Source organism: Mustelus asterias, chromosome 15, assembly GCF_964213995.1.
Source record: "Mustelus asterias chromosome 15, sMusAst1.hap1.1, whole genome shotgun sequence".
NCBI lineage: Eukaryota > Metazoa > Chordata > Chondrichthyes > Carcharhiniformes > Triakidae > Mustelus > Mustelus asterias.
In genome coordinates, this window is record NC_135815.1 from 76,838,904 (window position 1) to 76,856,192 (window position 17,289).

General features: G+C 43.6%; 1 protein-coding gene across 1 annotated transcript; it reads left to right on the forward strand.

Annotated features, from left to right (window-relative positions):
* Positions 1-1,406: 1,406 nt before the first annotated feature.
* On the forward strand, positions 1,407-16,340 carry LOC144504585 (transcription factor Ovo-like 2). Its single transcript, XM_078230159.1, has 4 exons — positions 1,407-2,062; positions 3,007-3,209; positions 4,076-4,262; positions 15,212-16,340. Exons 1-4 carry the CDS (start codon positions 1,963-1,965, stop codon positions 15,523-15,525), a joined length of 804 nt encoding a protein of 267 aa, XP_078086285.1. The 5' UTR covers positions 1,407-1,962; the 3' UTR covers positions 15,526-16,340.
* The last annotated feature ends 949 nt before the right edge of the window (positions 16,341-17,289 follow it).

A 17,289-nucleotide genomic window follows, 5' to 3' on the forward strand; every position in this document is an offset into this window, starting at 1 on the left:
CATTAGTTCAATAAAAATTCTGGCGGGAGACTCTTCTGCATACTGGAAGATAGTTTTATGTATGTTTGATTAGCTTAGCCAAATACAATGTTGTACTCACGGTTTATGCGTTGCATGTTATATTTTTGTGTATTTGTACAACATTTTAAAATGTAGATGAGCTAACTGTTATAAGAAAACAATATACGATCCAACCATTTTTTGCCCCCAAAGAGATGATGAAGAGCAACACGAGACAATCACTCCTGGTCAGTTGGACAGAAAGACATGTATAAGAGCATGTACACTTTAGATGCAAATCTTACATGCAAATGGACATTTCTGAACCCGTTACTAGGTGGAAGGCAGTGGGGAAGGGATGCTTTTAGTCATTAGTGAGTCAAAATTATTTGCATTCAAGAGATAAAAACGATTTTAGAAAATATAGGTCGAGTCAAAACCGCATAGATACCAACTTCTTGGCGTATACATTTACCAAACAATCCAGTCGATACCGGGGGGCGGGGGGTTGTACACGGTATTCTAGTTGAGGAAAGCAACCAAATGCAGGAACAAACTCAGGATATTTGCTAAGCAAATCAGCCATGTGTCCATCTCCAAGAAGAAGGGAGCCTCTCAGCCTTCGGCTAAGATCAAGCATCAGGTCAAGCCCAAGATCAGATGTAATGTATTTTCTGGTCAGTTTGGATCTTGTATGTCTCTCTTGAGGGGGACCATGAATTCGAGTCAATTTGAATTATTTTTTGGAGCAAGTAAACGGGATGGATGAAAGGCTTGCCCTGTCCGCTCTGCACGTTGGCTGTAACTTTAAGAATGGGATCATTGCTTTTCATTTTTAAAAAAGGGGACCGCTTTTTCAGCGAAAGCTCCAGAGAGAGATTGCATATTAAGAAATACACACAGATGCATTTACCTGAAGGACGTGCTGGCAGTTTTATTTTTAAAAATAAGATGCATTAACAGATACGTTTTACATGGAGGCGCGAATGTACACGGTTGAAAACTTTGCAGGTGATCCTTGGCAATGGTGTTTCAGAGTAAGATTTTTTGGGAGATGTGTGGGGGGGCGGGTGGGGTGCTCACATACTGCCAATATTGTCTGCAGTGAACCGTTTTCCTGCCTCGGAATGAGCCAACCCTCGTACAAGAGGTGACATGATCTCAGATTTCATCTTCACAGGAAAGCCCTCCAAGGCATTTTTTAAAAATCCAGGTATGCAGCTCTCTCTCTCTCTCTCTCAGTGCTCACACTCCCCATCTAAAGTGTACAGCCAGCTTCCTTGAAACACCGCAACTGGGGAAACTAACGCAGAGTTGATTTGAAACAACAAGCAGAGCGCCTAGGAAAGAGAGAGGGAACTTTGGAAAAAACAAAAGGGTGGAGGGCAAAGAAAGTTTACTGATTAGACGTTGGCATTGTGCAGTCGATTTATAATCGATTCTGTGGCTTGGAGAAGCACATTCTCGCATCTAGAATCTAGAGAAACAACAGGAACAACAAGAGATGGTTGGACGTTTGGCAAACATTCATGAGCGAGAGGGGCAGGGACAGCAAGGCAAAAGCTGCACCAACCGGTCCAACAGGTACCCGGGCTTGTTGACACCGTTATTTTTTCAGCACGCATGCGCCCTCCCAAATTTCCTGTTGTATTTTCAATTACTGGAGCAAACTTTTTCCTGTTAGGGCGAAAGGTAGCTCGCCAGGTGAAAAGTGGCTCTCCAACAGACACCGGATTCCCCCCTCCCACAGCCGCCTCTCCCCCCGAAAGTAAAGAGCAACAGGTTTGTTACAGAGACTGCCAGCAACAGCCTTTCTGTAAAATACCTGGAACTTTGCTGGATCCGGTTTGGATGTAAAAAAAGACAAAAAAAAAGGTGGGTGGTGGGAAATCAGGTGGAAGCCAGGAGGTGAATTCCCGGCTTCTTGTTCATCTGTAGCAGCGCCCAGGGTCCGCCTGCAACATGCCCAGAGCCTTCCTGGTGAAAAGGAAAGAACCGTACCCGGAGATCCGCGACTGGAACCAACTGCCAGACGAGGAGAGGGCCGACACCTACATACCAGGTGAAACAATACAGGGAGAGCCAGAGAGCGAACGGGTTAGACCGGGTAGGGAGAGAGACAGGGTGGAGGAGAAAGAGTGGAAATGAGTGAGTGAAGGTGGAGGCAACAGTGAGAGAGTGTGGAGGTGAGAGAGGGAGAGGAGGGAGAGGGGGTGTAGGTGAGGGATTGCGAGAGAGGGTAAGGTGTGGGGGAGGGTGGGTGTAGGTGAGGGAGAGGGAGGTAGAAACACATGGGGGACGGGTTGGGGGTGCAGAGAGACACATGAAACTGGAATCAACCAATCCCAGAGAAGAATAAGAGCCTCTCCCCCCAGCAGATCGCACTTTCGGGCACATTTGCACCCAACACCTTTTTGCAAATCCAGCCTGGGGTGCTGCAGGCACCTAATCTCCCAGTGATCCGACCGTGCGGACCAAGTCATCCGCTCTGAATCGCAAACCCTCTGCTCATGTGAACACCACTCACTCTCCCGTCTGGATAGAGGGGAAAGGACGCTTTATAAAAAAGGTCGTGTATTAAAAGTGCTCCCGGATTTAGGAATCCTGTAAAAAGGCAGCCCGTGTTTACATTACAGGGTGTACTCTGTGTTCTCTGATTCCATCAGTCATCAACCTGTTAACAGCACCCATACAGATTCCCATTCTCCCCCCCTCTCGCCCTCCCCCACCGCTTTGTGCAAATATAACGGAACCCGGGCTCCTACTCTCGCCCCGCTGCCGCCGTTTAAAGGATTCAATCCATTAGGGGTATCAGGTTGCATTCCTCACAGTCAAACACTGATAAGAGAGAGAGCAGCAGTGCCAGACAACACCCCAAACTCAAACAAGCCAAGGGGAAAAACACACACACAGCTCCGTCCATTGTTTAAACTGGCCTAAGATTCAAACGGTCCATCCATAGACCCTGCTGTTGTGTAAAAAAAAAGGTTTATTTTCTATTCCCAGTTAATCTGAGCTGCTTCTTGAGTTACCAAGAGGAAAGAGCGAGCGAGGATCCAGCACCCGGAACAACTGGTTTGGACAAACTGCTGAACGATTCAGAGGAGCGCCGCCTCCCCTACAAGACCGAACCGGACCAGGAGAATGCGGAGGAGCAAGTTCTGGGATCGGAATTCAAAAAGCGCAGCGTCTTGCGAACGAAAATCAAGGTGAGCCGGTTCCCCTTGCCCCTCTAGACTCCGCTTAACCATGACTGGGAGAGACCAGCAGCCAGAGAAAACTTCACCGGTGCACCGACTGGGACAGTGTATTTGTAAAATACACAGGTGATAAGTCACTCAGTTCAAGGAAGATCCTATTAGGTGCCCTTCTTAGAACAGAATAAAGCAAACATTGCTCAGCAAAAGGAAGTGATTTCAGATTATATTTCATTATTTGAAAAACAATGCACATTTGATTTCAGATCTGCACTATACCATATATCTGAAATATGATTAAATACACACTATTTTAGATTATGCTTGCAATCTATTGTCATACACACAAACATTACAATTTCATACACTGCATTATATGTTCATATGAAATTAAAGTTTGCGATATTTTATATATTATGTTGGTCCTAAGAAAGCTTTAAAGACCCTGTACAATTTACCTTATTGTACACTTCCACCTTACTTGAGTGATAAAAATGATAAAATAAATGAACCCTTTTAAAATGCACCACTGGCATTGAAAAGAGAGTTCAGGTACTGACAGCAGGACCCACTTATTTGTAGATTTTTTGGGGGATGAAGGAAGACAAGATGATTCCTGCTGTAAAAAGGCAAAATGATTCAGTACGCTGTTGGTGTAACATTTGGTATCTAAATGTAGTCAAATTTAAACGTGTTCGGTTAAGCAAAGTCTGAAATCTGGCAGAAGTTTGCCACGGTTATTATTGTTATCTACAGGGTGTTGGGGGGGGGGGGGTATTTTAAAGGCAAGTGGAGTTTCATTGAGTGCGTGTTTGGGGGCTCTGGCGGTGTACAGGTGCTGAATGTAACGGTGTCTCTCTCTCTCTCTACTCTGACAGATCACCAGCGGCGAGTGCAGCGACGCCACCTTCCGCTGCCAGGTGTGCAGTAAGGGCTTCCGGCTGCAGCGCATGCTCAACCGGCACCTGAAGTGTCACAGCCAGGTGAAGCGCCACCTGTGCACCTACTGCGGCAAGGGCTTCAATGACACCTTCGACCTGAAGAGGCACGTCAGGACGCACACCGGTACGTCAGCCGCAAACCCCGCCCGCGCGGCGAGGGGGCGGAGCCCCTCTGCAGGGAGGGGGCGGGGCCTCACCTTTATTATAGAGAAGGAGCAGGAAGAGGCCACGAGCCCTTCCAGCCTGCTCCGCCATTCATTACGATCATGGCTTATGAGCCAACACAATAGCCTAATCCTCAACAGCCTAATAATTATTTAATAGTTGCACTCCCTGTCCCTAAAATGTGAGAGAGCTGTGGGCCAGATGCATGACTTATTTGTTTTAAGTTTATTTATTAGTGTCACAAGTCGGCTTACATTAACACTGCAATGAAGTTACTGTGAAAATCCCCTAGTCGCCACACTCCAGTGCCTGTTCGAGTACACTGAGGGAGAATTTAACATAGCCAATAGCCAAAGTGTCTTTTGGACTGTGGGAGGAAACCGGAACACCCGGAGGAAATCCACGCAGGCACAGGGAGAATGTGCAGACTGTGCACAGACAGTGATCCAAGCTGGGATTTGAACCCAGGTCCCTGGCGCTGTGAGGTAGCAGTGCTAACCACTGCGCAACTGTGCTGTCCTTGGATCTTGTTTGTCTCTCTTGTGGAGCCAATGAATTGGATTCTACTTGAATTTGGGTTTTTGGAGCAAGCAAGCAATGGATTTGGATTTGCCCAGTCCATTCTGAGTATTGGAACATAGGAGTTAGGGGCAGAAGTGGGGCAGCAGGGTGGCACAGTTTTGGCACTGCTGTCTCACAACACCAGGGACCCAGATTCAATTTTGTGATTGACTGTGTGGAGTTTGCAAGTTCTCCCCGTCTGCGTGGATTTTTTCCGTGTGCTCTGGTTTCCTCCAACAGTCCAAAGATGTACGGGTTAGGTGGATTGGTCATGCTAAAATTGCCCCTTGGTGTCAGGGGGATTAGCAGGGTAAATATGTGGGGTTTTAGGGATAGGGCCTGGGTGGGATTGTTGTTGGTGCAGACTAAATGGGCTGAATGGCCTCCTTCTGCTCTGTAGCAATTCTATGAATCTATGATGATCTATTCCAATTCAGCCCTCAAGCTTGTTCCACCACTCAATCAGATCACGGCTGATCACTCCCTGGTCTCAAATCCACCTCCCTATCTGTTCCCCATATCCATTAACCCGTTTTTTAAAAAATCAGAAATATATCTATCTCCTTTTGTAACTTTAAGGATAGAGTAAAATTTTAAAAGACTTACTTGTGAAGGGAAGAGAGGTAACTCCTAGTTTTAGCAATGACTGCAAGTTACTGGTATGTGACACCATACCAAATGAAGATTAAAAGTGCGTGGAAGTTACAGTAAGAGATCAGTTGATTTGGGGAAATTCTGTCCCCCAAGACATGATTATAAAATGAAGGTAATCTGACGTATACAGATAATTGGTCATCACAAGTGGACATGTTCCAATCATATGTTTTCGTATGTTATGCATATTATGTACCTTTCTAGAACAAGGGGGCCATTAAACAGAGGGGTCTCCTATTTTAGATGGAGATGAGGAGGAATGTCTTCTCTGAGCATTGTTAGTCTTTGGAATTCTCTTAGAGAGCAGTGGAGGTGGCTCATTGAATATATTCAAGGCTGAGTTGCACAGATTTCTGATCTACAAGAGTCAAGGGATGTGCAGGGCAGGCAGGAAATTGGAGATCAGATCAGCCACAATCTTGTTGAATAGTAAAGCAGGGGTTAAATGGCAAACTCCAGATCCTATGTTATGTTAAACTACATTTATTTAGTGCCCTTCACAACCTCAGAATGTCCCAATGCATAATATGACAGTAATGACTGTACTTCTTTGGTTGTAAAGAAAAGGAAATAAAATCAAGTAACGTGTCAGAGAAGATTCATTTGACTCATGCCTAGGATGATGGGCTTATCTTATGGAGAAAGGTTGAATAGGTTGGGCCTGTATCCAGAGGAGTTAAGAAAAATGAGAGGTGATCTTACTCAAACAGAAGATCTTGAGGAAATTGCTTATGTTGGATACTGGAAGCTTTCTTCTTGTGGGGGAGACTAGAACTAGGAGACACAATTTAAAGATACACGTTCTAAAAATAAGAGGTCTCCCTTTTTCGACAAAGATGAGATTTTTTTTGTTTCTCTCAGAGGGACATTAGAGTGTGGAATTCTCTTAAGAAGTGTGGTGGCACAGTGGTTGGCATTGCTGCCTCACTGCGCAAGGGATCCAGGTTCAATACCAGCCTTGGGTGACTGTAGTTTTCACATTCTCTGCATGGGTTTCTTCTGGGTGCACCGGTTTCCTCCCACAGCCCAAAGATGTGCAGGTTAGGTGGATTGGCCAAGGTAAATTGCCTCTTAGTGTCCAAAGATGTCTAGGTTGGATGGACTAGCCACGGTAAATGTGTGGGATAGGGTGGGGGAGAGGACCTGGATAAGATATTCTGTCAGAGAGTCGGTGCAGACTTGATGGCCCAAATGACCTCCTTCTGTGCTGTAGGTACTCTATGATAAAGAAGCTAGTGGAGACTGGGTCTTTAAATTTATTCATGGCTGTGTTAGATAGATTTTTGTTGGACAATGGAGTCAAGGGTTATGGGGTGCAGGCAGGAAATTGGCTGAAATCACATCCAGATCACTCATGATCTTATTGAATTGTGGAGCAGCGTTAAAGGGCCGAAAGGCCTATTCCGACTCCCAAGTCCCTACATAGGGAATGTGGCAGCTAATTTGCACACAGCAAGGGGAAAAAAAAATGGAGAAGCTTTCCAACAAGTCAGAAACACCTGCTGGAAAATGTCTGCATGTGAGTGTACTCGTTGGAGTTTAGAAGGATGAGGGGGGATCTTATGGAGACTTATAAGATAATGCGGGGGCTGGATAGGGTGGAGGCGGAGAGATTCTTTCCACTTAGTAAGGAAGTTAAAACTAGAGGACACAGCCTCAAAATAAAGGGGGGTCGGTTTAAGACAGAGTTGAGGAGGAACTTCTTCTCCCAGAGGGTGGTGAATCTCTGGAATTCTCTGCCCACTGAGGTGGTGGAGGCTACCTCGCTGAATATGTTTAAAGCGCGGATGGATGGATTCCTGATCGGTAAGGGAATTAAGGGTTATGGGGATCAGGCGGGTAAGTGGTACTGATCCACGTCAGATCAGCCATGATCTTATTGAATGGCGGGGCAGGCTCGAGGGGCTAGATGGCCTACTCCTGCTCCTATTTCTTATGTTCTTATGAGTGCTGTATAAGGGCTAGAGCAGACTGGATGAGATGTATATCACTGGCTAACTCATCATCAAAACTCAAAATCAATAACGGATGTAAAAAGTGTCATATCCAAGCCTGACTTATTTTACTCCAATAAGAAGTGAAAATTGCTTAAAGGAAAATCAGCTGGGATGCATGTTCACAATCATTGAAACTTACAGAATACTGAAAGGCCCTGATAGAGTAGAGTGGATGTGGGAAAGATCTTTCCATTAGTAGGTAAGACTAGGATCTGAGGGCACAGCCTCACAATAAAGGGATGACCCTTTAGAACAGAGATGAGGAGGAATTTCTTCAGCCCAGAGGGTGTGAATCTATGGAATTCATTGCCACGGAAAGCCATAGAGGCCAGGTCATTGAGTGTATTTAAGACAAAGATAGATAGGTTCATGATTGGTATGGAGATCAAAGGTAATAGGGAAAAGGCAGAAGAAAGGAGCTGAGAAATTTATCAGCCATGATTGAATGGCGGAGCAGACTCGATGGGCCGAGTGGCCTAATTCTGCTCCTATATCGTATTATCCTATAAGTATGAACTTCAGTGATCATGAATATTTTATAGCAGTAAAATGAACATTTTGTAATTTAGATAAGCTGTTCTGTTGGATTCAACATTTCTAAATTGTTTTTACTGTGCCTAAGGATATTCCCACACTGTGTTTAAAAATGCATTTGGTTAACTTGTTACCATAACGTCACCAGACATTCCTGCCACAGAAATAAAGTACACAAATACAAGCAAAAAAAAGTATTTTACAACAAAGCAAACTCTTACCACAACATTTAATAACGCACAATACAGAATGAAAGGTCAGTAACAAACGAGCAATCTTGTAAAACAAGTCAATTCACTTTCATGATATATCAGTTAGACTTCACAGTATGTCATTTACTCTATATGAATATCAGATAATATGAATGGATTGCATTAGCCTTAATTAAATACCAATCAGGCTGTTGTGAATCACTAGGAAGGTTGAAACAAACTCAAAGAGACAATGGAATCAAAATTTAGTAATGTAGTGGAATACTCACCACTGCAGCAAGGCTCACCTTTTTTGGTCAGTGTCCCTGCTATTCAACATAATATCCATTCCTCCATTGCCCATGTACCATGGGTGCATAACAACAATTCACATGCTGATCTTCCCATCCCTGCAACTCAGGGGTGGCACGGTAGCACAGTGGTTAGCACTGCTGCTTTACAGCTCCAGGGACCTGGGTTCGATTCCTGGCTTGGGTCACTGTGTGGAGTTTGCACATTCTCCTCGTGTCTGCGTGGGTTTCCTCGGGTGCTCCGGTTTCCTCCCACAGTCCAAAGGTGTGCGGTTAGGTTGATTGGCCAGGTTAAAAACTGCCCCTTAGAGTCCTGAGATGTGTAGGTTAGAGGGATTAGCGGGTAAATATGTGGGGGTAGGGCCTGGGTGGGATTGTGGTCGGTGCAGACTCGATGGGCCGAATGGCCTCCTTCTGTACTGTAGGGATTCTATGATTCTATGAACTTCCAATATAGGGGATGAGAGCAGCAATGTTACAGGAAACATCAATTTAAGAAAGAACTTGGAATTGATATAAAAGTGTATTCCATGATTCGGAAACTTCACAAAGCAACTCTCAGCCAATTAAGTACTGTTGAAGTGTTGCCTCTCATATAATGTAAAAAATTACAGTAGGAAATTTGTTATTCAGGTGTCCATTTATCACATCCTTTTTAACAGATTCCAGCATTTTCCCTATTACTGACGTAAGACTAACGGACCTGTAGTTTCACATTTTCTAACTCTCTCTTTTCCTAAATAGTGGGGTGACATTTGCTACCTTCCAATCTGCAGGAACCATTCCAGAATCTATAGAATTTTGGAAGATGATCACCAATGCATCCACTATTTCCATAGCTGCCCCTTTCAACAATCTGGGATGGAGAATATCAGGTCCTGGGGACATATGAACATGCACATTAGGAACAGGATTAGGCCACTGGGCCTCTCGAACCTGCCCCATCATTCAATAAGATCATGCTGATCTGATTGTAAGCTCAACCCCAAATTCCTACTTATCCCTGATAACCATGCAACCTCTTGTGAATTAAGAATCTATCCAGCTCTGTCTTAAATATGTTTGAAGACTCTGCTTCCAATGCTCTTTTGAGGAAGAGACTTCCAGAGACTCATGACTCTCAGAGAAAAATTCTCTTAATCTCTGTCTTAAATGAGTGACCCTTTATTTTTAAAGAGTGACCCCTAGTTTCTCTGACAAGAGGAAACATCCTTTCCACATCCACCCTGTCAATACTACTCAGGATCTTCGATCAAGTCACTTCTTACTCTTCTAAACTCTAGTGAATACAAACCTAACCTCTCCAACCTTTCTTCATAAGACACCTCACCCACTCCTGGTATTAGTCTAGTAAATCTTCTCTGTACTGCTTCTAATGTATTTACATCTTTCTTTAAATAAGAAGACCAATACTGTTCATAACACTCCAGATGTGGTCTCACCAATTGTCTCATACAATTGAAGCATCACCTTCCTACTTTTGTAATCAATTTCCCTGACAATAAATGATAACATTCTATTAACTTTACTAATTACTTGCTGTACGTGTATAGTAGCCTTTTGTGATTCATACACTAGAACACCCAGATCCCTCTGAGCTCTGCAATCTCTCACTATTTAGATAATAAGCTTATTTTTAGTCTTCTTGCCAAAATGGACAATTTCACATTTACCTACATTATACTCCGTTTGCCAGATTTTTTCCTCACTCACTTAACCCATCAACCTTTAGTCCCATTCATTTCTCCAATACAATCTTTTTACTAATATTAATTTCATTCAATCCCTCATTCTCTCCAGTCCCTCAGATCTCTAATTCTGGGTGTTTTCTTGTATCTTCTTCAGTGAAGTCAGACAAAAAGTAATCATTTAGCTTCTCTACTATTTCTCTATTCCTCAATATAAATTCTCTTGTAACAGACCCACATTTGTCTTAAACAAATGTTTCCTTTTTACGTACCTGCAGAAGCTTTTTATAGTATCACCACAGTGCAGAAGAGGCCATTTGGCCCATCGAGTCTGCAACAACTCTCTGACAGAGTATCTTACCCAGGCCCTCTCCCCTGCCTTACACCCGTAACCCCACACTTTTCCCATGGTTAATCCATCTAACCTACACATCTTGGGACAGTAAGGGGCAATATAGCCTGGCCAATCTACCTAACCTGCACATCTCTGGACTGTGAGGGGAAACCGGAGCACCTGGAGGAAACCCATACAGACACAGGGAGAACGCACAAACTTCACACAGTAAGCCAAGGCTGAAAATAAACCCTGGTCCCTGGCACTGTGAGGCAGCAGTGCCACCATAGTGTGCAGTCCCTTTTTGTTTTTTGCTACTTTACATTTATATTTTTTTCTCCCTTTTTTTAATCAATTTCTTGATTCTCCTTTGCTGTATTCTAAAATCCTCCCAATCCTCAGGTTTACTATTATTTCTGGCAAATTTCCCTGCAAGGATATTAGTCCCAGTCCTGTTAAGATGTAATCTATCAATCTTGTGCAGGTTCCACTTGCCCCAGAAATATGATGCTCTCCCTCTTACACCAATTTTCCAGCCATGTGTTCATTCCCCCTATTCCTGTGCACACTAGCACGTGGCACTGGGAGTAATCCAGAGGTCACTGCTCATGAGGTCCTGCCTTTTAATTGCCATCCTAACTTCCTAAGATCTGCTTTCAGGACCTCATCCCACTTCCTACCTCACCACCAGCTTACCACCACCTTCTGAAGGGCGACTAGGATTGGGCAATAAATGCTGGTCTAGCCAGCAAAGCCCACATAAATGGTAATAAACCAATATCATTGGTACCAATGTGAACCATAACCTCTGACTGTTCTCCCTCCCTCAGAAGGATGCCCTGCAGCTGGTCCATGCCATCTTTAACCCTGGCACCATGGAGCCAGTACACCATCCTGGAGTCACAGCTACTGCTGCATAGACACTTGTCTCAATTCCCTGGCTATCGAATCCCCTATCACTATTGCTCTTTCGTTCTTCTTCCTCTCCTCTGAAGCTGAGCCACCCGTGGTGCAACAGACCTGGCTGTGACTGCACCCCCCTGATGGACTATGCCCTCACCAATATCCAAAATGGAAAACTGATTAGGAAAATGGACTCAGGGGACCCTTGCAGTGCCTGCCTGGTTCTCTTAGATTGTCTGCTGGTCACCCATTCCTTCTCTGCCTGCACACTCCTAGCCTGCAGTGTGATCACCTCCCTAAAAGAGCTTTCCACATAGTTCTCTGCCCTGCGGATGCACCACAGTAACTCCAGCCACCGCTCAAGTTCCATGGCCCAGAGCTAAAGCTTTTGCTGCCAGTGACAGATGCGGTCACCTAGGGATACATGGTCGGGTTCATGGCTTCCCACATACCACAGGATGTAAATCCCACTCGGCCGAGGTGACCTGCCATACCGTAACTTTAAAAACTATTTATTGCAACTAGAATAAGTGCACTAATTTACCAGTTACTCAACAATTAGCTTTTTCCCCTGTGCCGAAGAGCCAAATACCAGAGGCTGAAAACGGCAATGATAAAGGAGTACCTCGCTCGCTAAACTCCCTCCCTGACCAAACTCTGAAACTGAAGTTCTGTGCACTCATAGAGTCACAGAATCCCTACAGTGCAGAAAGAGGCCATTTGGCCCATCAAGTCTGCACCAACCCCAATCCCAACCAGGCCCTATCCCCATCACTCCACTTACTTACACTGCTAGTGCCCCTAACACCAAGGCGCAATTTACCATGGCCAATCCACCTAACCCACACATCCTTGGACAGTGGGAGAAAACCAGAGCACCCGGAGGAAACCCATGCAGACACAGGAGTGCATGCAAACTCCACTCAGACAGTGACCCAAGGCCAGAATTGAACCCAGGTCCCTGGCGCTGTGAGGCAGCAGTGCTAACCACTGTGCCACCGTGCCACCCAAAACATCAATCAGTGCATGTTAATTCCAATAATTATGAAGGAATGAGTCTGAAGCTTACCTTTTACCCTAAGCAAGTTTATTCTCAGCTTGGTAGCCAGCTCCATCTGCTTCCCCACACCCATCTGTTCCAGCTGTGCCCATTTATACTCTTCTGTAAGTTGAGTCAATGATCACTTTAACAATGTCATTGCCAAAGGATGCTGATACATTGACAGTGCTGACCCAGCAGCACTGAGGGACCCTGCTTTTTATACTTTCTGAAAAACCAAGAATCAAGCTCTGAAAACCAGTTTCAGTTTTACTCTACCTCATTAACTAGCTGTCGTTGCTCTCAGAGGCTTTGTTCCTATTTATATTTTGTTCATGCCCTGTTCACATTTAGAATAGACTTAACTTAAGGAGTAATTTTTAGTTGATTGCTAAGTTCAAGAAAAAAACTTAGCTAGAAAACCTTTGATAGAAATTAACCCTTAAAACAGCCTCACTCAGCAGCTCTCAGTCCAGACTCATCTTCTTCCAGTCACCAGTTATAGGAATGTCCAGGATTCGTAAAGACCACATGAGTCTGGCTAGTCCCAGAGTTTTGAAACAAAATACACAGTTCACACACCTGTATCTCTTGTATCCAACACTGCATAACATCCTCTTCGTCAGTGTTCACCCCCCTCACCCCCAAAAACATTCACCACCCCAACAATTGTCACCCTCTCACACCCCTGCAAAGTTTAATTCCCACTCCCACAATGTTCACAGCCTCATCCCCCGAACAACATTCACTTCCTGACAGTGTTCATCCCTTTCAACATCCCCTGAAAGACTGACTCCCTCCTTCACGACCACACACACACACACACGAGTGGAAGGTTGTAGCAGGAGTAGACCATTCAGCCCACCAAGCCTGCCCCACCATTCAATCAGATCGTGACTGATCATCTACCTCAACACCATTTGCCCACGCTATCTTGTGCTAGGGGGTGAGCATTGCTGGGATGGGGATTGAACATTGTTGTGGTTGCCATGGGTGCTGGAGGTTGCAACATTCCAGCTGATTCACTTTTGAGCTGCTCTCAGCATGCTTTACAACTACTAGGATAAAAAGTGTGTAAAAAACCAGGGTAAATATAGGGCAAACAGCCCAAGTGTCCGAGGATCTGGTCAGAGGTTTAAATGTACTGTCCACGTACTTTGCATGTCCGCGCCTTGGGACTTTCTCAGGTCATGAGGTGCATCAATGTCTTAAGTTGGGTCATTCGCCGTTCCCCATATCGTAAGATTCATGAGCAGAATTTGGTAATCCTCATTTAATGTTGATTTGGTCAACAGTTTTTCATTACAACATCGCTGATAGAGTAGGGAACAATAAACATTGCAATGTTCGATATATCATTATTTATCATCATTGGGGTTGGTCAGCTTAGTTGGCTGGATGGTTGGTTCGTAATGCAGAGCGATGGCAACAGTTTGGGTTCAATTCCTGTATCGGCTGAGGTTATCCATGAATCTCAATCTTGCCCCTCGCCTGAGCTGTGATGATCCTCAGGTTAAATCACCACTAGTCAGCTCCCCCCTTTGATGGCCTATGGTCATCTGGGTATATGGCAACTTTACCTTTATCATCATTTACCAGCAGGCCACAATGAGAATTGAAATGTACTGACCAAATCAACTGTTTAAATCCCTGTGACCGCTGAATTCGATAAAAGTGCAGTATTTAAATAATGAATTACCATCAGTGAATAATTGATTCCATTATGTTTTTGTATTCAATCTGTAAGTGAGAAAAAGGAACTTCCTCCAAAACAGACCGAGGACCCAATAGGGATACACACACAGGCAGCAAGTTCCACAATAAAACTTACCAAAACTGACAGTTTTGGTTATAATAACTTCAACTCTCAGTTTTAACAATTGTTCTGGACACTTCAGCAGTTTATCCTCATGAATTATTTAGGCAATTCAGGCTTTTCTCCCCCTCTCTCCCAGCTCCTTCCATTCCTTTCTCACACATTCTCTCTCTGTCAGTAATAATCTCCACGTATCCTTTTCCCATCCAATTTTAACCCAACATCCTGTACCTGCATTCTGTTCACCAGCCCCATGTTTAATGATGCCATTCTCACTCTTGATTTGTTCAATGGTGAAACCTCTTGTAAATTGTTCAAATTTATATTTCTTTTAAATTTAGATAAATGTCTAAAAGAACAAGATTTTCACTTTAGTTGTAATGGGAACATCTGATTTGCTCAATATTGTTCTGCTCAGGAATACAACCACAAAGCTCCAGAGACCCAAGTTCAATTCCAGCCTTGGGTCACTGTCTGTGTGGAGTTTGCACGTTCTCCCTGTGTCTGTGTGGGTTTCCTCTGGGTGTTCTGGTTTCCTCTCACAGTCCAAAGATGTGCAGGTTAGGTGGATTGGCCATGCTAAATGTGTAGGGTTATGAGGATAGGGTGGCCCGGAGGGGCCGGGGTGGCATGCTCTTTTGGAGATTCAACGCAGACTCAATGGGCCAAACGTCCTTCTTCTGCGCTGTAGGGATGCTATTTAAAAAATGTTAAATAGAGGAATTGTGTAGTGGAGGGGAGGGCCAGGACTTCTTGTACTACTCCGTAACTTGAATTGGTACTTTCAGGAGGGGAGATTATATAATTATGGAGAATGATCAGGTTTGTAGCACAGATGATTAGCTAAAACTTAAGTGTCATATTCATTTTTCACATGCAGGAATCCGCCCTTATAAATGCAGCCTTTGTCACAAAGCCTTTACGCAGAGATGCTCTTTGGAATCACACCTCAAGAAGATCCATGGAGTGACACAGAAATACAACTACAAGGAGAGGAGGGCAAAGCTGTATGTCTGTGAAGAATGTGGGTTCACAGCCATGAACCAAGAGGACCTTTACCTTCACATGAAGCAGAATCACCCAGAAAACCCACTGCTCAAAAAGACTTCCAAGAAAGTAGCTGCAGCTTTGCAGAACAAACTTAACAATGATGAAAATAAGGATTCTGAACAGGAGCCAAAGAAGAGGCAGTAGTACCTGCGTTGCGGATTTGATCCTTACCCTGCTGGATAAATAACACTTCTGGTCAGCATCACCAAATGAAACACAGCAAGAAGATTCCCTTCAATTGCTAATGTCAACCAACTTCTTTTAAACTTGTTTGCCAGATATAGTGATGGGAGTAAACAGTTACACTGTTGTACTGATCGAGTCTTAAAGGGCTACACGTCAGAAGAAAATTCTCAATACTTGGGTTTTGCTATCAATGTTAGAGTTTATTTCTCATTCTTCATTGCCCTGAAAAGGTGGTCTTGGGATTCCTTCTTGAACTATTATTGTTTTGTATTTGATCTAACACCGCCAGTGATTTGCTAAGCTACTTCAGGTGGCTGCTAACCAAAGGACTAAGTGTACAAAAGGTGCTTTGGGATTTTCAACACTTCTCCATAGATTTTATTCTTTGAAGATATTTCTTGTTTATCATTTTTCTTGTTTTTTTTTAATTTGTTGGTTCCGGGTACATTTTTGGTCCTCAGTGGAATATACTTCATTAATTTGTAGCCTTCTGAATTTGAAAAGGAATTGAAAAGGAATTGTGCATCAAGGAAAAATAATGTGAATTTCCAAAATTCCAGATTTCTTATTTTAGTATGAAGAATTTAGTAAATATTAAATACAGATAATTTAATGCTGAACAGTCCAAAAGAGAGTCCTGTATAAACTTTGTAAAAAAAAACTTTATACTATTGGAAGGAATTGAAATTTATGGTATACTGTTTTCTACCTGCCCGTTTATTTTTTTAAAATTCCATGCGCTTTTAACTTTTTTAAAGCCGGTTCTTAACCAGATTTCAGAAATTGCTTCATTTCATGACCAAATTAGATTGTTCTTGAAAATCAGCCAGTCTTAACATGTTGCACAGCTAACACCAATTTTATCATTACAAGACAAGAATCCCATCTATATTTGGCCTTTCATTCAGGTCTGCAGATGCTGGAAACCATCACTACACCTAACTTGGTACCTGTGAAACGTTCCATTTTGGTGTGGTATGGTGGCATAGTATTGTGATTTGCAAGTGAAAGAAGAAAGGCTTGCATTTATATAATGCATTTCATGGCCTCGGGACAACCCAAAGTGATTTACAGCCAGTGAAGTACTATTGATATGCCGTCACTGTTCTAAGGTAGGGAAACACAATATGGAATTTGCATACAGCAAAGATCCACAATCAATGAAGAGATCATGACCAGATAACCTGTTTTAGTGATGATGGTTCTGCTGAGGGAATACCAGGAGTTAGGAACTAAATTAAGCCGTACTTTGAGACTACTAATCTCTGGATTATTACCTGAACCACATGCAAATTAGCATTAAGACTGACAGTTCAGCTCAGTTAACTTGTGGCTAAAGGACTGCTGAGGGCAAGGCATGTTCCTTTTCATGGGATACTGAAAGCTGTACTGAGTCAGGAAGGAACTATACCGATGAGATAGGCTCTATATGAACCAGACCAGTATCCTAGTGGAAAGGGAAGAATAGGAAGTTGACAAAGGCTTTAAAGTTGGAAGATTGAGGGAAGGAACTACAAGAAATTAAACTTGCTTAAAAAGAAATGTAACAGGAAAGAAGATGAAATAGGCTATCCTATGGGAGAACATAAATTATGTGGAAATGCCGGCGTTGGACTGGGGTAAACACAGTAAGAAGTCTCACAACACCAGATTAAAGTCCAACAGGTTTATTTGGTAGCACAAGCCACTAGCTATCGGAGCGCTGCTCCTTCATCAGGTGAG